This window comes from Parasteatoda tepidariorum, chromosome 9, assembly GCF_982258835.1.
Source record: "Parasteatoda tepidariorum strain Cologne lab strain chromosome 9, Ptep-v5.0, whole genome shotgun sequence".
Classification (NCBI taxonomy): domain Eukaryota; kingdom Metazoa; phylum Arthropoda; class Arachnida; order Araneae; family Theridiidae; genus Parasteatoda; species Parasteatoda tepidariorum.
In genome coordinates, this window is record NC_141763.1 from 88,056,798 (window position 1) to 88,079,487 (window position 22,690).

At 30.6% G+C, this 22,690-nt stretch overlaps 1 protein-coding gene across 1 annotated transcript; it reads right to left on the reverse strand.

Annotated features, from left to right (window-relative positions):
- Nucleotides 1–1,704: 1,704 nt before the first annotated feature.
- Nucleotides 1,705–7,865, reverse strand: LOC107455767 (uncharacterized). The gene is made up of 2 exons (XM_016073457.4): nucleotides 7,609–7,865; nucleotides 1,705–2,243 (listed from the first exon to the last, which is right to left on the reverse strand). The coding sequence occupies exons 1-2, from the start codon at nucleotides 7,805–7,807 to the stop codon at nucleotides 1,768–1,770; spliced, it is 675 nt and encodes a 224-aa protein (XP_015928943.3). The 5' UTR covers nucleotides 7,808–7,865; the 3' UTR covers nucleotides 1,705–1,767.
- Between the last annotated feature and the right edge of the window lie 14,825 nt (nucleotides 7,866–22,690).

Here is a 22,690-nt window from a genome sequence, read left to right on the forward strand (position 1 = left end):
CCACAAATAGATATAGCCTTTTTCCCCCTCACTCAGTTATGTCCTCAGAAATTAGGGATACATATTAGGGAGATATATATATATATATATATATATATATATATATATATATATATATATATATATATATATATATATATATATATATATATATATATATAATAACAGGGCTACAACCCTGTTATCAGTGTTGTATATAGCTTGAAATAATTGCAGTCTTAAGCCATCATACGTTCTAAACAGGTTTATTTAAATGTAGGCTGGTATTGCTAACAGTTCACGTCCACACTCCCTATGGGAGGGGAATGGACAAGACTTCTGACAATTCCTGAACAGCTTATCAGGATCAAATCATGGTGAAAGGACACGCAAAACTATGCGTTCTTACGTTTTATACCAACACAGATTTGAGGTAAAAAGGCACATTGTCGTACATTCCTTGTAACCTTACGCATTAAGGAAAATCATTTCTGCTTCCTTATATGGAAGTGAAAAAGGGAACGATTCTAAAAATAACTCTTCCCTAGAAATATAAATCTATTTATATTTCAATGGTATGTTTTCAGCCTTGAATATATATATATATATATATATATATATATATATATATATATATATATATATATATATATATATATATATATATATATATATATATATATATGGTCACCAACTGGCGGCCCGCGAAGCCTTTTTCTGTGACCTGCGAAGTAAAATATATTAGTTGTCGTTTTCTTGAAGACAATGTTCGTATATAATCTAGGTGGGTTTGAAATACTTTTCATTCGTTTGTAAAACCTAATTTCTTCGTTCCAGAGAAATTTAACACACCAAAGGTGCAAAAAAAATTTATTTCTCAGGTTTTGCATCGAGGAAAATATTTATTCAAATAGAAAAATAATCGTGTATGTTGCTCTTTTTTATTTCGTTTTTTTGGTATTTTGTGAATATAATTTAACATGTGCGTATCAGAAATTTTCTCGAGGAAATTCTTCTATTTAACTTTTTGAAACCACTCATATTTTGAACTAAATTATTTACATTAATAAATTTTAAAACTCATAAAAGAGGGAATGAATAGCATGTTTAATTAAATTCTTTGAATTGAATATAGCATGAGTGGAAAAGAAAAAAAAATTCATTTCAGATTCTCGAGATTTTTTTTTGTTGTTGCTATAATTTCTAATAAGTCGAGAAAAATCTTAATTTAACACAGAATTAAATTTAAAAGAAAAAAATTCTTGTCACTAAGTTTCTGAATAAAAGAAGATTCAAAATGATACGTAACAAGCATTATTTGTAATGCTTGTTATTTTGCTTTTTAATATTGAAAAAACTTTGATAAAAATCTGACAGTAATATTTTATGTTCTTTCAAACATAAAAGAGTCCTGTATAAAATTTTGATAGAGCTGCGGCCCACCATTTGACTGGTGATTTTAATTCCGGCCCCCGGCCACATATAAATTGGAAACCTCTGAGATAGGTAGATAGATATTATATAGATATTGCACCCACACACATGTATATATATATATATATATATATATATATATATATATATATATATATATATATATATATATATATATATATATACCCTAACACAACTTAACCTAATATAAAACTCAAACCTTCGAAACGAAGCACAAAACCTGAAACAATGACGCCCCATTATTTACGAGTTAGTATATCCTATTTGCTGCAATAATTTTAATTCATGAAATAAATGAAAGTTTTAACCCATTTGACAAAAACAAGTAATTAATTACAAGATGAAAAATAATTCTTCTTGAGTTGGCCTGGAATCAAACATGTTTTTATAAAATGTGGCTCTCATTCTGGCAAAGGAATAAGGAGAACAAAATCTGATGAGAGCCAAAATTGTAAAAGCCAGAAAGATCGAAAAAAGAACTGTTAGAAGGGCGATCTCAAACATCCGAAAGCTAGTCCATGAGCTGCTTGATTTTCGAGCTGCCGGTTCATGATCTTCTTCGAATGAATTGCCAGTCAAACGAGGGGAGTTTTTATGAATTTTATTCTTGAAAGGATCATCCAGAAACAATTCATGAACTTCATAAACTTTTTCATGAGAGACTGAAGCTGATAGTTGATTGGCGATATCGTAGTGGCCAAGTTGCTTCAAGCGTATTGCAAGTAGCTGAACAGATTTGAATTTTCCTTCATGAGTGTCCCAGTACTTCAGAAGTCTCAAGCAAGATACGTTGTGTGGTTCAGATTTTCCTGCAATAGAAATATTTAAGAAATATTATCTCTGAATAGAATTTCACCACACTATTGAAAATAAATATCAAAATCTATTTTAATCTTCCTTTTATTAAGTTGCTTTCATTTCGACATTAAAATGTTTCAGTCACAGTTCAGTTATATAAATTATAACGATTAGTAAGATGTTCAATTTGCATACCAAATTAGCATTAGATAAAGCGCGGTTGTCGCTTCTTCTTACAGTGCTATTTTTCAATAAATCGCCAATAAGGATTTCTTTTTAAACTCCTAAATGTTGGTTTGAGATTTCACAGATACTTGAGATTTGAAAGCAATGGTTGCAGGACTCAATGGTATTGAAGTGCCTTGGCCAACCGTTAAAAATTTTCTTCTGAATTTTAAAAATATGACCAGTCGCTAATCATATTTCTGGCAGATTAAGACAGCTTATTTTCAACTAAATTCATTTTGGATAAAGTTTCTCAAATGATGTATAAATGATATTTATTTGTGTATGGAGCCTTATTATATAATATTCTTCTAACAGTAACGAAATAAAAAGAATTGTTATATGATAAGCTGTTTTTATTTTTTCTTCATCATTTCGGAAAATTAAAGATCACAATGCTATTAACTCTTAACCAGCGGGTGACCGAGCTCCGCTCAGAGAAAACAGGTATCGAAGCTAACTCGAAGATTTGAATTTTCAATTGTGATTTATCAAAACAATGCATGCCATAAGAAAATTTGTGAAACCATTGGTGAAAAGATAACCGGTTAAAGTGCACCATTGTAAACTATCGAAACAAAGTTTGGAAAGGGAACTATTCTATACAAAGTTTGAAAAGTCATAGGAAATAAAATGTAATTGATAACAAAAAATTATACAATTAAAGACACTGTTCACAACGAATTCGTAAATTTGCTTCCGTTCATCCGCTTCTTGAAAATTCTTGTCCAGGAAAAGGCGTCGATGAGAGAGGTATTGTCGAGCATAAAAGACGATGTAAACTCCGCAGGAAGAAGCGTCATCTTGGTGGTTGTAAGCGTTGCGAGGTTTCACGATGCATCCTTTCAGCTTTTCATTCGTAACAACGGTGTTCAAAACGTGTCGCAGTATTTTTCTCAAAACAGCATCGATGGGCAGCGGGTTGTCGACTGGATCGCAGACTAATAGTTGACGTTCTCCATAGCTTGCTTCGTAAATTCCTAGCATCCAGTGCTCGCCTCTATCCATTTGAGCTCTCTTGTGAATGGGAATGAGTAGCACGTCGAATCCTTGTTGAACGCCGTATAGATAGTTGGAAGCCTTGTTCTGGTCTCTGATATCGTTGAGAAGAGCCATTCCTTCATAAGCGCCATCCGCTGTTGTAACGTGGAAGCGTGCGACAAATTCAGGGTGAAGTACGGCAACTTTGACGGTCGGGTAAGCTTGTTCGGCGTAATGGAGAAGCATTCTGACAATGACGGTATCTTCTAATTGTCCATTTGCGGGTAGAATTGAGTTGATCGCTTGTTGTTCCAAAATTCCGGCTCCTTGAAGAATTTCATGTAGAGGTGCGTTCTGCATGTTGAAAATGTAGCTTGAAATCTGACGAATGTTGAAATGTCGGACTTTGTTGACGGTGATTTTAACACAAAAGTTAAACTTTTCTCCACTTTGATAAATGTAAACTAATGCGAACCTTACAATTAAATTATTAATTCCTTCGTATATTATTGGTTTAAGTTGTCGAAAATTAATATTTCAATTGTAAGGTTCGCATTAGCATAAATTTATAAGAGTGGAGAAAAGTATCTATAGTCATTATGGCGAACTAATAAAGTTTGAAAATATCCTATCTGTAACTCCGAACTGCTCGACCGTAGCGCTTCAAAACCGGCGCCAATCGATTCCTCGTGGCCAAAAACCCCAGACCCCCAAGTTTACCGGAGTTTATTAATTCTGGGGCGATTTTCGACTTGGCAACCATTCCTCGTATTATAGTATAAGATAAAAACGGCTTGACAGAGCATTGTTTAGAAATTAAAGGTTCTATGTATAAGGAATATAATATTTGACTCATAACGTTTAACGGAGAACAAAAACTCTCCAAACTTAAAAATTATTCCATCTCTTGTCTTGATTTTAGTTTCTTTTGTTTCATTAAAGAAAAGAAAAAACATCGGTAACAATACATTACTTGTCTAGATTTCAATACTTATAAGTCCTTCTCCTTTTGACCTCTTCAGTAAATTGAAAATAACAGCAAAGAATCATTTCTTTAATACATGCCGAACCTCAAGTAGAAATCCAAAACACCTTAGAACAATTTCAAGTTCTTCCCTAATTATTTCAATTTACAACTTTGATACTGTTGGATGTCTCCATGTCTAGTGACAGCCAAAAAAGTAAATTACTAGAGACTAGTTTCGGGTGGTTATTTACTCGTAAAAAGTCCAGAATATTAGAAGATCTCTATTTAAATCACCGCGGAGGAATTGCAATCTGTTCAAAGTGTTATCCGGAGCATCTTCAGACAAACAATTACTCAAACTAGAAAATCTTTGTGACCCCTTGTGACCCCCCTAACTCCTCTCAAAGCACCATATTGCGATTAGGGAGTAGCGCTGAGTGGTCTGGGTAAAATACATCGAGATTTGTTTTCCTAGTAGGGCTACTCTGTGGAAGAAAGCCACAGACCATTATGCTCAGTTATAACTAGCGGGCAGACGCAAGTCAGACTTCCAATTAAAAGAATCTGCGCCTCTTTTCATAAGTTGGAACTGGACTAAAATAGTGCAATACCTTTTTTTTCATTCATTTATTTCCTTTTTGTGTAGGAAAAAGTTTAGTAAATTAGATTTCGTTATTCCAGGAAGAAAAAAATCAAAAAAATATCGAAGTCCTATTTTTCACTTTTGTTATTATTTTTTATTTATTTGACGAATCCTTTTCCATAAATATAATACGAGGTTTTATTTTTAGATTTTTTTTAGTGGTGGTTGAAGAAAGTTAGAGTTGTTAGTTCTAAAAAATGAAAAATACTGTCCGACACAGCCAGTTTGTAGGTCGGAGAAAATATGGAGGTTAAATCTTCCCAACTTTGAGACCAACCGCGTGATGTGTGCCCAGCATTGCGCACCGACTACTTTTACTTTGAGAAAAGCTGGTATCCATTGATCTGAATCCAACTGGATTTCAAGCTGCTACGTAGGAAAGATCTTCACAATGATAAGGCAGTGCTTTAATCATTGTGCCACCGTGGTTCAAAAAAATGCGTGGCTCATTAATACTTACGATACTATTCCCTTCTGGATGGCCTTGGAAAATCTATCACCATAACAACTATATCACGTAACTATATCAGTTACCTGTTACCACCGTACTTGTATCATGTAGCTGTGTCATATTACGTATATCACTTAATTAGATACCTCTGTTACAAATGAACATGTTACCTACTGCCAAAATTAATTGTTACTGATGTCAATAATAGTTTGGCTATTTTTTATTTCCACCGAGGTTAAGGTGTCGAATCGGGGCCTCTTGATTTTTCGATAAATTTCAAACGTACAATTTCGATAAAACCCCGTTTCTGGTTACCATGTGATTCTTTGTTTACACTGACGTCACCTTTGGGTTACCACAACTTTTGCTTATAAATATGTGATAGGTTCTTGGTTTATTTTCAAATTTTAGAAACCGCTATTCTTATACCATTATTTCTTCACTTGCGTCTCTACAGAGAAGACTGCCAAGAAAATATACATTATTTTGATAGGAACAAAAGATTTAAGTTATGAATTTTGAAAATTAATTTATAATTTTATTAACTATTGCCTGACGCCCATTGGTTGAGCGGGAGCACTTCGCTCTCTCGTGACACAGGTCTGGATTCGATCCTCGGGCTAGGCAAGGTTGACTCAGCCATTCATCCCTTCAGTGGGTCGATAAATGAGTACCAAGCATGCTTTGGAACTAAGCACTGTGGGTTTGGCTTTCGGCTGACAACCTAACCTGAACATCTGCTCCTGCACCCCTGAGACCAAGATCAAGAAAACTGAGATGGGCACAGTATTCCTTAGCCCTCTTTGGGTTGTCGTGCCACTGAGTTTAGTTCAGTTTTAACTAATGCCTAGTATACGTTTCACGCTTGGTTCGATTTATTTTATTTCATTACCGTCGTTGAACAGCAGACCCAATTTTAGATTTATGATTACTAATGTTCAACTCCGTAACCTCGTAATTGTGAACCCAATCCAGAAGACAAGGGAACTCCTGGATTGAGAGAAATTTGTCTTAATGGAGGAGTTTTTGATGGAACTAACCCGCATTTACGTTACATGGTGAGGAAAACTGCGAAAACCTCCCACGGTTAGCCTGACTGCTAGCGGACTCTAACAAATGATCCGTCTACCATTGAGGATATTTTACTCCAATGCTATGGTCAGTATGAGCCGGTTGCGAAATTCGTATCGACCAACCATAGCTAGAATTTGAACGCGGTTCACTTTATTTGAGGGCGAACGCTCTATTCCCTGAGCCACCACGGTGGCTAAATTGCGTGTTGAAATTCTCACCAAACTGCTGCCAACGTCGAAATGACTTCATGAAGACTATCGCCAAGAATTGGTGTAAACAAAGTAATAGAAAACTGTAACCTGAAAATGCCAAATATATAAGCATAACATGAAGAAAAAAACACATGGAGAAAAAATGCAATAACCCACTCAATCTCGTCAAATTTTCAACTACAAATTTCAATTTATACGACCACAAAAATCACCAATATAGCCTAATTCACCATGTAACGTGTACTTGGATTAAGCCTAAATATTTTGTACCGATGTTTTTGTTTATCTGCTGATAAATTAGCAGCAATAAAAGTTAATTAGTGTTAACATTTATTGTTGATAATATTTTTTACTTGTTTATTTATGTTATTTTCTTGTTGATAAATTAACCTGGTGTTGGTACTTTTCAGTTAGACGGACGCAAACAAAAATTCGCCGAAAAACGCGCAACTCTACTATTATTTTTTTTTAATTTTATATATAATTTTAAACACAAAACAAAATCGGTGTTTACAAAAAATTTAAATAAAATTAAAAAAAATATTTTAAAAAATTGTCTAATTTATTTGCGTTAGGCGAACTGAAAAGCACCTCAGGATTTAATTTAGTGTTTTGGCACTTCTATAAAAAATTTAAAAAATAACATAAAAAATTTCTGTTACTTTTTGGCGCCGTTCTTGGCGTCAAAAAATGTCTGAAAAATATGAAGTGTACATTTTTGTAAAATATTATTCTGCCCGAGTATAGAAACATTAGTAAAGTGTAATACATTATAGTTTCGTTAAGAATTTGGTATACATAGCTAAGTTTGAAAATTACTTACCGGATGGAATATGATCTCTTACGTAACCATCCTGGTGAAGTGATTCGGACAATTTGCGGCATTCATCCATGGATAAACTGTCAGCCACCATTTGCAATTGCTTCTCATTTACGTCAAATGTGGCTTCTGAAAAGTTTACATGGATTAAAAAAAACAGACGCATGCACGCTATGGCGAAAATGCTTCTTTTTCTTCCCATTTGGTACTATTCAAAATTTAAATAAATGAATAATAAATAATAAACAAATGTAACACAATGCCACCTTTTTTTTCGAAATACTAGAGTAAAATCTGGACCAGCTATTTAAACCAAAGCTTAACTAGGTCAATTACAATCAAGTTCGGCGTTGGTATGACAACGAAATTATATCTTCAAGATGATGTTTAATGTTTTTTGCAGAAGAAATTGTTTACCTAGAGTCCGAAGAGTTAATTCCTCTTACTTTTTAACCATTTTAAATGCCTATTTCTTGATAAATATTTTAAATATAAATGTTGATTGAACACAGTTTTGCACCAAATATATTTTAAAAATAAATATGATTTGCCAAATAACAATATAATTTCTTTTGCGTGATTTACTAACGTTTATAACGTCTACTAACGTTTATAACATAACGTTAAACTCTATGTAAAGTAATAACTCAACATACTGAGCATGAAATGTTGCATAATAAGCTAACATCACATTCAAAAAGAGGATAGAACACGCAAAATAACATTGAGTTAAATGACGTGATTACAGCCCAAATAAAGTTATGGAAATGGACTTACTATAGTTTCGGTACTATAGTGTTTCCATTTTTTGATAGAACAAAAACTATGATATGTTCATTTTTGTTTAATTATTTGTGCTTTATTCGCAATTTGACAAAAATATATTTAAGAAAAGATTGGCATGATTATTATTTAATAAAGATGCAATAAAAAAGGCTGGAAAAAAAAGAAAATAAATATAAATTTGAAGATAGTTTCAACTAATGTAAATTAAATTTCTCTGTAATAAAAAGAAAACACAATTAAAAGATTGCTAATAACTGTTGTAACAGCCAAGGGATTCAAGATATTCATTTTTACTTAACGATTCCATGATATAGCTTTTTTGTTCATTAAGACACTGACAACAGTTAGAATGGATTTAGATCATTTTCTTTCTGTTATACAGAGATGGCACAATTTAAGCTTAAGGTAACAATTCTACTTTTAGTTAACTATATCATCAGATTCTTGATTTCGAATCAGTATTATACTTCATTCTTGTTTAGTAATATTAATATTTTAGCTAATTAATGCTTTACGGTGATAATAATTTCAGTGGTTTTAGAAATTCCCAATATAAAATGTTGTTTTTGATTTGAAAACTAATATACAACAATCGATAAATCTTTTAGCGAGAGAAAATTGCTAAAATCTTAGATCTTTTGGGAGCGAAGATCATTAGTAAGAACCTTTTCTTTACTAGTACAGTGTTCGGTAATGATTGCCAGGATACGGTAAAAAAAGAAAGAAAAAAAGAAATAATACTAACGTCGTCCTAATCTTCTATCTCATTAAATTGCCTCTTAATAATATTAATAAATAATGTGCGAATATAAGATTCTAAATTATATAAATTATTAACTTTTAAATTTACTTAAAATTAACCTTATTGATTAAACTTGCCAACTTTACTATTAACGAATTAATTTCTGATATTAAATTTACCACAGAATTTCTTTCGAATATTTTGAACTATTTTTATATCAAAATTCAGTGCTGTTTTCCTCCAGGAGGTCGAGAAAAAAAGCTTAACTACCAGTGACCCCACTGACCAAATGAGACTTAATTAATTATGGTAACAGATACTAATGATATTTTGGTAGGTGTTCCGATAGTGGTATGATTAAAATCGCCACTTGTTATATTTTGTACTTTAAAATTCGCCACTCTTGAATGGCAAAGGCATTAGAAAAAGAATCAGTGTCATTTCTAAAAGGATGTTTCTGTTGTTGAAGAGTTAAAAAAAGTTTGAGAAGTAATTATTGGGACTTCTTTTTGTTATATCCAACAGTAAGAGGTATTTTACATAATTACGTAGGTACTATGATCATCAGTTTCTTATGGCCATTCTAAAATGGACTAGTAGCAAAAATTATTAATCTTAAGTTCAGTAGTAAATAAATATAATTAGAATTTAATTATACAGTATAAAGTAAAAGTATGTAGTGGCATAATAAACTTAAGTATATATATATATATATATATATATATATATATATATATATATATATATATATATATATATATATATATATATATATATATATATATATATATATATATATATATATATATACAGTGGAACCTGTAAAAGTGACCACCTGGGTAAAGTGAGATCTGAGTAGGGTGACCATTTTCTGCAAGTCTTATTTAAAAAGTCTTTTTTAAAGACTCTTCATAAAGTGACCACCTCTATATAGTGACCATTTGACTTGGTCCCGAGGGTGGTCAATTTAGTCAGGTTCCACTGTATATATATATATAAACAGGGCTACATCCCTGTTATCAGTGTTGTATTTAGCTTGACTAATGCAATCGTAAGCCATCATACTTTTTCAAAAGGTTTATTTAAAGGTAGGTTGGTGGTTATAGCAGTTCACATCCCCACTCCACAAGGGAGGGGTGTGGACAAAACTCCGGATGGTTCCGGCAGATGTTTTATGGAACACGTTAATCAGCAAGAGACATGCGAAAACCATCGGTCCCGCATTAAATACTTGCAGGTTTTGATGTAAACAGGTTCCAGTCGTACATACCTTGTAACTCTACGCATTACGGAAAACCATTTAGTGCTTCCTAATATAGAAGTTAAAGAGTTACAAGATTCTGAAAATAACTCCTCCTTTAAAATATAAATCTAATTATAATTCAATGATATGTTTTCAGCCTTGAAGTCCCAAAATAAAATTTCTACACCTATTCTTTACCAAAGACATTTAATGAAAACGAAAGAGTTTCAATGTTGTTATTAATACAAAAGTATTTATAATTTTTGTATTACATATATATATATATATATATATATATATATATATATATATATATATATATATATATAAATTAGTAATAAAACTTTAATATAACAAATTAAAAATATAACCCTAAATAAGTTAAACAAAAATATTCTTTAATTCTTTATATAACGGAAAATTAATTCAGGCTTATTTTAAATCGATCATTATATGAACGCCGTATAGTAAACCACTTCATTACTAGCCCGAACAATCTTACTTACGTCCAAACAAAGGCAATCAGAACTGCACTCTTCGATCTGATCAAAGTTGTATTGCCTTCATTAAAAATTCCTTTTAAGTATAACGAAACCATATATCAGTACACATTGAAACTAAATGAAGCTATTGATAAAAGTGAAAGTGCTTTAATGCCGGAGTTAAGGAAAATTCTATACGCGTTTAATTGCAATTCGTGTTTGAATTGGGTTACATTTTGCTCCAAATCTCATCAAGAATTGAAAAGTGATCAGCTTGTGGTTTTACTTCGTTTCCGATTATGACGTCAAATTCATTATTCGAATTGTTTGCTGCATGGATTAAGTTCGTTAAATTTGAATAACTTTAGGATTCAGTTTAGTTCGTTAAGAAAGATTTATTTGGTATTTGTTTTGGAAAGATATTTGCTAAGTTGCTTTTTATAGTTTTACTGAAACAGTTAGTTGCTTTTTATTGTTTTACTGAAACAGTTAGTTGCTTTTTATTGTTTTACTGAAACAATCAGTTGCTTTTTATTGTTTTACTGAAACAGTTAGAAGCTTTTACTGAAGCAGTTGGAAGCTTTTTATTGTTTTACTGAAGCAGTTAGAAGCTTTTTATTGTTTTACTGAAGCAGTCAGTTGCTTTTTATTGTTTTACTGAAACAGTTAGTTGCTTTTTATTATTTTACTGAAACAGTTAGTTGCTTTTTATTGTTTTACTGAAACAGTTAGAAGCTTTTTATTGTTTTACTGAAGCAGTCAGTTTCTTTTTATTGTTTTACTGAAGCAGTCAGTTGCTTTTTATTGTTTTACTGAAACAGTTAGTTGCTTTTATAGTTTTACTAAAACAGTTAGTTGCTTTTTATTGTTTTACTGAAACAGTTAGAAGCTTTTTATTGTTTTACTGAAACAGTGAGTTGCTTTTTAATTGTTTTACTGAAACAGTTAGAAGCTTTTTATTGTTTTACTGAAACAGTGAGTTGCTTTTTAATTGTTTTACTGAAACAGTTAGTTGCTTTTTATTGTTTTACTGAAACAGTTAGTTGCTTTTTATTGTCTTACTGAAACAGTTAGTTGCTTTTATAGTTTTACTAAAACAGTTAGTTGCTTTTATAGTTTTACTAAAACAGTTAATTGCTTTTTATTGTTTTACTGAAACAGTGAATTGCTTTTTAATTGTCTTACTGAAACAGTTAGTTGCTTTTTATTGTTTTACTGAAACAGTTACTTGCTTTTATAGTTTTACTAAAACAGTTAGTTGCTTTTATTGTTTTACTGAAACAGTTAGAAGCTTTTTATTGTTTTACTGAAACAGTGAGTTGTTTTTTAATTGTTTTACTGAAACAGTTAGTTGCTTTTTATTGATTTACTGAAACAGTTACTTGCTTTTATAGTTTTACTAAAACAGTTAGTTGCTTTTATAGTTTTACTAAAACAGTTAATTGCTTTTTATTGTTTTACTGAAACAGTGAATTGCTTTTTAATTGTTTTACTGATACAGTTAGTTGCTTTTTATTGTTTTACTGAAACAGTTAGTTGCTTTTATAGTTTTACTAAAACAGTTAGTTGCTTTTTATTGTTTTACTGAAACAGTTAGAAGCTTTTTATTGTTTTACTGAAACAGTGAGTTGTTTTTTAATTGTTTTACTGAAACAGTTAGTTGCTTTTTATTGATTTACTGAAACAGTTAGTTGTCTTTTTTTAATTTACTGAAACAGTGAGTTGCTTTTTATTGTTGAACTGAAACAGTCAGTTGCTTTTTAATTGTTTTACAAAATCAGTTAGTTGTTTTTTATTGTTTTACTGAAACAGGTAATTGCTTTTCATTGTGGAACTGAAATAGTTTGTTTTTCACTGTTTTACCGAAATAGTTGGTAGATTTTTATTGCTTTGTTTGTTTTAAAAGTAGTTTTTTAAATTTTTTATTTCGCCTGCAATTAATTTTATCTTTTATTATCAATTTTATTGAACCGTATCAGGTGCAAGCAATTAATTAAACCAGTTTCAGGTAAATCGATTTTCTCACAACAGTTAACAGTTTGAATACCATCTTATTTATGATTATTTGACTGCTTTGTTCGATAAAAGTAAAATGCCAAATCGTCATTAAACATTTTCTCTAAGAAATTTCCATATATATATAATTATTAATTTTAATTTCTTTCATTCAGCTGTATTGAATGATATATAATTATGAAAGAATACTTTAAATTACAAACTTCAAATAATGAGTGTTAAAAATTTAAAATAACTATTTTTTAAAGTTGTTCTTGGATTCTTTACAAAATTATAGTGCTTATTGAAAAAAGAATCTCGCAAAATATCTTTTCCTAAAAAAATATATTTATGCTACACAAATATGAATTTAAAAAATTATACCCAATGATCTTCCTGAAAAAGTTGCAAAGGGTTTTTTCAACATCATTAATTAAGCACATTAAATTAATCCAGTAAAATTAATTATGCTATTAAAACTTTGTTAGGAACCTAATCTGAATCATTAAAAAACACTTAAAATACTTAAAACTTTTAATGATAAACATTTTTCTGGTAAGCGGGAAAGTTTAAAGCCATCATTTAAATCTATGGTACCATAAATTTAAGTAAGTACGTGTCAGAAATGCTTAATGAATAATGTGTTCTAAATTGTTTTCTAGGCTTAACATATAAAACTGAAACTAATCGAAACCAAGGACATAGAATTGTTATTTTTATCTATAAAATGTTGTTAAAATAATATAAAAGTCGAAATATGAAAATGATTTCAAAAAGTTTACTATAAAATAAATAGATCGTCAGCAAACGTTTTATTCTGAATATAGCTTGAAAATCTTGCTAAAAAAAATGGACACAGATAAAAATGTGTGTTTAAGAGAATGGACACAACTCAATATTCGTGTTTAAAAAATAGGCGCAGCTCGAAATTTGGTTTAAGAAAATTGATTTAGCAAAAAGTGGAATTTGTAAGAAAATGGACACAGCGAAAAATTTGGTTTTCCTATGTGGAACCGAAGTTTAAGCAAACGAGGAACTTCTTACTTACTTTTCTTTACATTTTTCAGCACTTAGCATAATCATTACATTTAGTCCTGGATTGCGGGTTGGGGTGGAGCTCTGAACGATTTAACGGTTTTAAGAACTCTAAATTCATAAGGAGTCAATTTTCTAGCACCACTATAAACTTGAAAGACCCATGACAAATGTGTAAAAAGAAACTAATAATTTAAATATCTTTTGAACTAATTTTTTTTAAAGAAGAAGTGTTAAGTTATTTAGGAAAGTGGACAACATTATTATGAATTTATTTGGATCCGATATTTTTGTTAAAAAAAAAAAAATCTTTTTAGAAGAGAACTTTGAAAAAACAAAATTTCGAAATAAATTGATCTGTGTCCATTGCATTTTGATCAGTGCAAATTTGATCTGTGTGCAGACACGCATTTTGATCTTCGTCCATTTTCTTAAACACGTATTAAGCTATATCCATTTTCTTCAACACGCATTTTGAGCTTCATCAATTTTCCTAAACACGGTTTTTGAGCTTTGCCCACAGCTCACAACAAAATGTTTTATTTGAACATTCTGTCAGTACAGTCGGTTAAGACATCAATCACGCCATTGGGGAAGAGCTGAAGGTTATAAGTTCAATCCTGGCATTCGACTGAACAAGTGGTGCTTTAATGTCGTGACGCTGGGTTTCTTGTGGATGTTCAGTGAAATGAATATCAATTCATGCGCTGTTCACATCGTCTGACCGAAACGAAAATTAAATGGTGTACTTACCATGGCTGTTATAAGACAGTGTCCCGAGAAACGATATTTGCTTATGGCCAAGATTGGATGTCACGTTTTGTTTTACTTTGATAATGAATTTTTATAAATTTCTGAGTGGTAGGACGTTGTACAAGAGTTCGTGAGAATATAAGTGCAAATCCTCCGGCCGAAGACACCCCCGTGTAGTAAATGGTGTTGGTGCACGTTAAATCAGCTGGTCACAAAGTCCTCCAAGTTCTCATAACAAATTAATACCTTTGCAGGTACTGAATTATAGATTGATAGTTCTCTGGTTTAGGAATGAAATTACGATCTGCGGATGAATGAATGGGTCCACCTTGTAAATTGGGCCCTGACGTGTGTATTACAGAAATCGTATTCTTGGACATAGATGGTGCCACTCAAAAAAATCGGCCGTGAACTCGTTTAGTTTCTCAAGCAGGCTTGCTGGCATTGGCAATTAACAATGGAAACAACAGCAGCTTTCTGAACCTGAATAATCTGAAGTGAAATTCATAAGAATTAAATGAAAAATGGAAATGATGCGATAATCTTGTGTTCAAGTTTAAATAATATGCAAGACACGTTTTCTTGCATTTAATGATAAAGATTTTACCTACTTACTTTTGCCCCCCCCCCTTTTATTTTAGAGCCGGCTTTGTTTTGCAAAAATTGAAATTATTAGTACCATTTGTCATGTTTTAAAACTAAAGTTGTAGCATAAAGAAAAGAAATACCCTAGTGAATTGAGCTTAAAAGAAAATGCAATTTTACAGTGAGGTATTTACTGAAAGATAACTTTTATCAATATATTTAAAGTAAGACATTAGTGATTTAACTCAAGCAAAATATACAGTTAAGAAACTATGTAGTTAACCATTTATTCGCGGTTTTTATATCATTTTTTTTTTCCTTTTCAAAGTTTTAGTTGTATCTTTACAGCTATTTTCAGTGAACTAAAACTTTTTCCACGCCCAAGCGACTGTTTGCAATACAATTATCAGGAAAATGTCTTTAGGTAAATATTTCGCGAATTTGCTTGTAAAGCATAAGCAATTTACTTGCACTGCCATCTAGCAAAGATTGTGAATACATTTACAACGCACCTATCTTGAATTAATACTAAGCAGTTTAATGTAAAAATGTCTACTTAAAATGAGTTTGACTTTTAATAATAAATCTATAAATCCACTCCATAAAGTTTGTTTTTATGAAATCGGTAAAAATATTTTTAAACATCTATACAGTTAATTGCTATAAACTATACCGTTTTGTCCACTCAAGCATCTCAATATAATGATCTGGAAAGTGTCCTTCATAAAAAAATAATTAAAAAAATAAGAAATAAAAAAACTCTATGATATTCTCACAGGGCATAAGTATTTTCTTTAAATTTAGCTGTCATCTAGTAGAAATTTCAGAAACCTGTAAAGTGTCTATATTGAATTAATATTAAAGGAACAGTTTAAGGTTTGGGATGTTCACAAAGTAATTTCGTTTCTTTTCTTAACAGAGAACTTCATTGTATATTTTCATAGCAAACTTCACACTCAAGTCGTATAATTATTATCATTATAAATTTCGAAAGCTGATATAAGAATGTCTACTTCTTAAAAAGTTTGATTGTTTCTATGCAACAGTTTGAGCCCTTTCAAATATGGAAAAGTAGCCTTGTCGGTATTGCTATCAAAAAATTAAAAATGCTGCTCGCGCAAGAAAAAATATTGCCTGAAAAAAATTGAACAAAATAAAAAACGGCATAGCCAAACAATTTCGATTAATATGCATAAAGAGGACGCTAGTTTAGGCTTGATGAAGTTACATTAAAGGCATTAAACGATCCTAACTGCTAAATAACAACTCGTGTTGCTTATGCTACTGGCAGAAAGATGGCAAAAAGTATTGGACTAAAATGGACAGTATAAATTATTTATTTACTATAAGAAAAAGGTCTTTCATTTTCATGAGGAAAAAAGACGAAATTAATTTCCCGACAACTCAATTAAAATTACAACTTAACGTCAGTAGTTACTACGTCAGTAGAGCATATACCAATAATGATAAATCTGATATTTTTCGATGTACCTTTTCTCAGCATCTAAACAAAATATTGTTTCATTCTTTTTTTCACACCATATTTAATTATACATGCTTAAACTGTGAGATAAATGTTAATACATATCTTGGGCACAATTTTTATTTAAAATTATGAACTGTGAGAATTTTTTAATTTTTAAAAGAGTTCGTTCATAACTCAAAAAGTATTAATGTTAACGCTAAAGCATTATTACAACTCACAATTTACATAATCTCAAATTTGCTCAAAAAATTTCCAAAGCGATATCAGAAGTAGTTTCTTAGAAAAGTCATATCGAAATAGGTCAGTTTTAGACATTACTGATATATGCTCTATCGATTCCCTCTAAAATAAATGTGGCATTTTACTACTCCTATTAATTATAAATTTTGTTTACATAAAAGCAAACTTGTGATGAATATTTGCTATCAACATGTGATAGTATTTTGTACTTCTATCTATTGATAATCAATTTTTTTTTCCAATGCCCACCTATGTTAACATCCATCAATTCAGGCATATACAAGGCAATTTTGTGGGCCTATCTTTTGTGGCCCACCTAATATGGGCCAGGGGCACCATATTAGGTGGGCCAACGTCGCTCCCACTGTGAGGACAGATAGTACAGAGAAGGAAAGAACATCCATGCCTCATCCGGGATTCGAACTCAGAACCTTTCTGATGCATGGACATTTCCCTGCCCCCTACACAGGCCGGTCGGCATAATCAAATAGAATTTTATTTATATTCCATAAAAACTTTTACGTCATTCTACTAATTAAGAAATTATTAATTCTATAAATAACTACTTATTTAAATAAAATTATTTAAATTTTTTGTAAATGATATTAATAAAAATAATTCATTTAAAGGGCTATTGAATTTCTTTTTACATTATTAACTAATACAAAATACAGTTGGCACAAAATGTAACAAATTCTAACTTTTCTAAATTCGAATAAAATTTCTAAAGAAAGGTGCATTAAGAAGAGTTATGGCACTTAATTTGCACCTACGCTCTCAAGTGATGGTAATAAAAATTATAAACTAGTAAAGAGCAAATTATTTGCTCTTGAGACTGTTGTTTCACTGTCATACACTGACAGCTATTAAATGCTCTTTAACAAAATGAATATATTAAAAAGTTAATTAGCAAATTTTTAAGACAGCTGAGTCAAAAGTTAATTTTATTGGAAACTTTGTAAACTGAATGTTTCAGATAGCTTGAATGAACATTTGTTTATGTAACTGTAAAAAAAACTTCAGAGTTTTTTCTAGCGAAAAATCTCGAAAGTGAACTATCTGAAACAATAAAACTAACAATTTAAAATTTAATAACTAATTCACTTTAATAATTAATAAGTCTTGAAAAGTGTCTGGAGAAACCATTCTAAATCTTAACGTCTTTTTTTCTTCTGATTTATTTTTATTTTCGGTTTTGACAATCGTCTGTTGTTTAGTTTAGTAAAAGACGATCCTTTGCAGTATTATTGTTTCCAAAATTAAGGCATCACATTAAAAGATTGGGAGAAAATATATTGATAATTTTTGGAAATTTTATGGATTTTTTCTCAAAAATGTGAAATAATAAAATTAGGGTGTTGTTCAATTTAGATTAATTAGTTAATATTGTCTGAGTTTAGATATTTTTTTTAGAAATTTATCTTATTGTTTCTTAAACGTATGAAACCTTCTTCATAAAACCCTTTCAGATACAAAGATATAAATTGGAGAAATGTATGATACTATTACTACCTTAATTAAATAATTCCAAGGAACTGAAGTGGTAAGATATAACATTATGATTAAAAACATCATTCGCTTCAAAAATATAGAAATTGGAAATAATAATCGACATGTTTCAAGCTCTCAAAAACAAACACATATTTTCTAGACTTGCCAGGCATCAAAGAGAAGAAACAACAATGATTTGAATTATAAAGCGTGTAATTGCCAACGAAAGATAGAGAAATAAACGTAAAGCGCAAAACTAGAAAAACCACTGTAGCCGACGGAGGAAAAAATATGAAAAACAAAACAGGAATGAATTTTAATGTTTATTTGCCCCTCTCGGCCACTGTGGATTTTCTTGTTCTGTTTCTCACCTTTATTTTTCCACTTTTCGTTTGAAACTTTACGTTTTCTATTTCAAATCCCTTTCGTTTCTACTCATTCACGTCAAGCAAGTCTTGAAAATGGGTGCTGGTTTTTTGGCCTCTTGAAACATGTTGACTGTTTCTGTTTTTTTCCAATTTGTATATTTTTAAAGCTAATGAAGTTTTTAATCTAGTAATATTCTACCACTTCAGTTTCTTGGAATTATTTATTAAAAGCAGTAAAAGTCTCTTACATTTCTACAATTTTAGACAACTGTCAATATCTTTGTTTCAAAAAGGTTTTTGAAAGTTGGATTACATCAGTGTAAACCATAATAAAGGTAAATTTCTGAAAAAATATATCTAGTAATACTATTTCTACATGTCCAACAATAGAGGTACAACATTGGTATTTTGCATAAAAAAATCAATCGAAAATCTAAATTACCACACACGAAATTTCTCGAATTCCTATCGGGTGACGGCCTAATATTTTACATAGTTCTAAGGATGCCTTCGAATAGAGTAAATATTCGAATTCAGTTTATGAAATTAAGCTTTTTAAAACCATATTTAGAGTTTGCTTGTTTCATCTCCAATCCTTAAACGGTTGAGTTCGGACGAAAGGAAAGATGTTCTGTAAGGAGAAACTACAACGGAATAAGTAAAATCTGCCTTTTTTTAGCTGATTGATATAAATTGATATTTCAAAAAAGTCAAAATCACCAAATTTTTGCATTTATTATTAAAAATTAATAGTAGAACATTCTTGTAACAACTCGTATTTGACCAAGAGTAACACAGAGTTTCCATCAATACTGATGGTTTGAGTACTTATCGATGAGGCGCTGCTTAGTGGTGGTTTCTAGCCACCATTAAATGTTTTTAACCACCGAACCAGCTCAGTGCATTTAGCCACTGAACCATCATGGAACATTATTGAATATTATATGACTTTAAAAATTAAGTTTATTACTTAACTGGAAAAAAAGCAAGAATATTACGAGAAAAAATATCCTTTATTAAGAAAATTTACGAGAAAAATTATCTAAAATTTACTAGAATTTACGAGAAAAATTATCTAAAGGTTTCTCCAAAATTCACGAAATAGTTGAATTTTGGGCCAATAAGCAGAAAAATATTGCTAGCAAAATAATAATAATAAATAAATAAAGGAATGAAAAATGAAATAATACATACAGCGGGAGTTATTTGAAAAGGAGTTCTGCATGAAACAAAAGCGTGGTTTTGCTATTAAATATTATTATAAACATTAATGAGTCATTTCCTCGTGACTGGTTGGGTAATTAACCGTTTTAGTCGCAAGAATTAGTCAGCCCAATCATGCAACTTAGTGTCGTATGATCATTTTTTTTTAAAGCTGAAAATCTTGTCATACAAGTCTATTACCTTCTAAGCCTTAAAAGAAGTTGATTCTTGAACTTTCGAAGTTTAACCAAATTTAGGCAAAATTTTAATGAGAAATTTCGTCAAAAAAGTACCTGCATGCCTGCAAAACCACGGAGGCCAGCCCATATCAATAAATTCCCATTTTTTTATAAGCAAAATGTTATTTTCTATTCAAATTTCTTTTTGCGTAAATGTGGGGTGAAAACTATAACAAATCGTGAAACCTAATCGACTTTACTTACTATTTGCGTACATTTTAATAGCTTTTACTGATTGAAAAAAGACCATAAAAATGTATTCAAATCTTAGAGTGACTACTTTGCTGTTCTTTCTAACAGTCAAAACCTCAAATACCCCAATGCATCTCTTAGATTTATCTTTATCGATATTTTACACATAAAATAAAACATCAATACGGTTCTTCAAGTTAAAACTTTTGGAAAACAACATGGATTCTACCCAACATTTAAATCGGAAAGAAACTACCCTACGAGAATTTTGAGATTTATGGTGGCAAGTTTCTATTTCTTCAACCGTGTTCCATCTCTACACTTGATTTTATGGTTCTGTTTTTTCAACATGCAATGAGATTTTTTCTATCGTTAAAGAAAGATTTAGGAATCAGCACCCAAAAATTTTAAGAAAATATCAATTTCGAAATACACTTGATATTTTAAATTTCCTCATTGAATAATTGTCTCTCAACAATGCATTGCTTTTAAGTTTACTCGAATTATAAGTTGCTTGAATTTTGGTTTTGAAATAAATATAAACAAACGATAATTTGCATTATCTTACTTACATTCAACTAGAATTTTCTCAAAATGTCTCAAGCATTACATTATGCATCAAGCATTACATTACAAAATTTTCTCAAGCATTACATTATGTTCAATTATCGCTTTTTCAAAATGGAATTTTTCATATTTCATGCATTTTTTTCCTCATAATTTGCTTAACGATATTATATTACAAGCATTAGACGCCTATCATAAATTTCATTTAATAATAATCCCAAAATGTGATTTTTCATATTCATGTTCTTTTTTTTATTAGAAATTATGCAAGTTATTATCTTGAAATTTTACTGTGCATCAATCAACACGTATAATGAGGTGAAATTTTTGAGATAATTCACACAAAATTTTTTACTGTGTATAATGTATAGTAAATTTTTTCAACAATCTTCATTAATGAATGGAATAGGTCAGGGGTATGGCATTCGCCTCCAAATGAGGTGTCCCGGGTTCCAATCCCAGTGATGGCTGGTCGATACGAATTACGGACTTGGCTCGCATTGACCACAGTACTGATATAAAATATTCTCAGTGGTAAATGAATCATGGGTTAGAATCAGCTTGTCATCAGATTAACCATAGAAGGTTTTCGTGGTTTCCCTCTCCATGCAACGCAAATGTGGGTTAGTTCCATCAAAAAGTCCTCCACAATGGCAAATTGCTTCCAACACTTGATCCAGGAGCTCCCTTGTCTTCTGAATAGGGATCAAAATTATACGGCTACAGAAATTGAGCAGTGATAGTCGTAAATTTGAAATCAAATCAGCTTTTAAATGGCGGTGATAAAATAAAATCTTCAGCATTTATTTTTTCATGAACAAATATATGTATTGGTAAAGTTCTCACATTAGTATAAGTTAAGGTGCACAGCGCACAAGTACATTAATATAATTTCGCTTACCGAGATAATAACTTTAAATATGCTCCTATTAAAACATTGAATAGGCATTACCTTCTCACAAAAACAGTCATTTATATTTAGCAGTCATTATTATTCTCACAAAAACAGTCATTTTCATGTCCCCAGTATATTTTAAGTTTGTTTTCAGGGAAAGTGTCCTTCAGAATGGAAGCTAACAAAAGAATAAAAATAAAATTATCAATTTTTATTTTTTATTTACTTTAGGTAACTAAAATATACCAATATGTCATTCCCTCACTTGTCCCCACTGTTGATTTTAAAAAAGAAAAAATTGTTTCTGAAATAAAAATAAAAAAATTTACAAATTCGTGTTTTTTATTTCAGAATACTGAAATATAGAATTCAGAAAATCAATTTTAAATTTAATTTCTGATAAAAATATTAACACAGCACTATTTTAAACTTTGTCCCCAGTGTTTCGCGTCATTCCCTCACTGCAATGTTCTTATCACCTGCAATCTTCTTAGAATAAAAATATTTTAATAAAAACTTTAGCAGTTAACAACTGGCATCATAGAGCAAAATTGCAGTATGTTTCCATCTTCAACTTAAAGAAGCTTTGCTGTGGAAATAATTTGAATGAATCAAACCAGGTAAAATTTTTTACATTTGTCATTCCCTCACGTCGTTTTTTAGAGTAAAATAAAATACAACTTCATCGAGAAAGTGGATAATTATATGTTGCTTTCTTGTATGAATATAATTGTATGTGATTGATTTCAGAAAATAATTAGGCCTAACTGTTATTTTTAAATT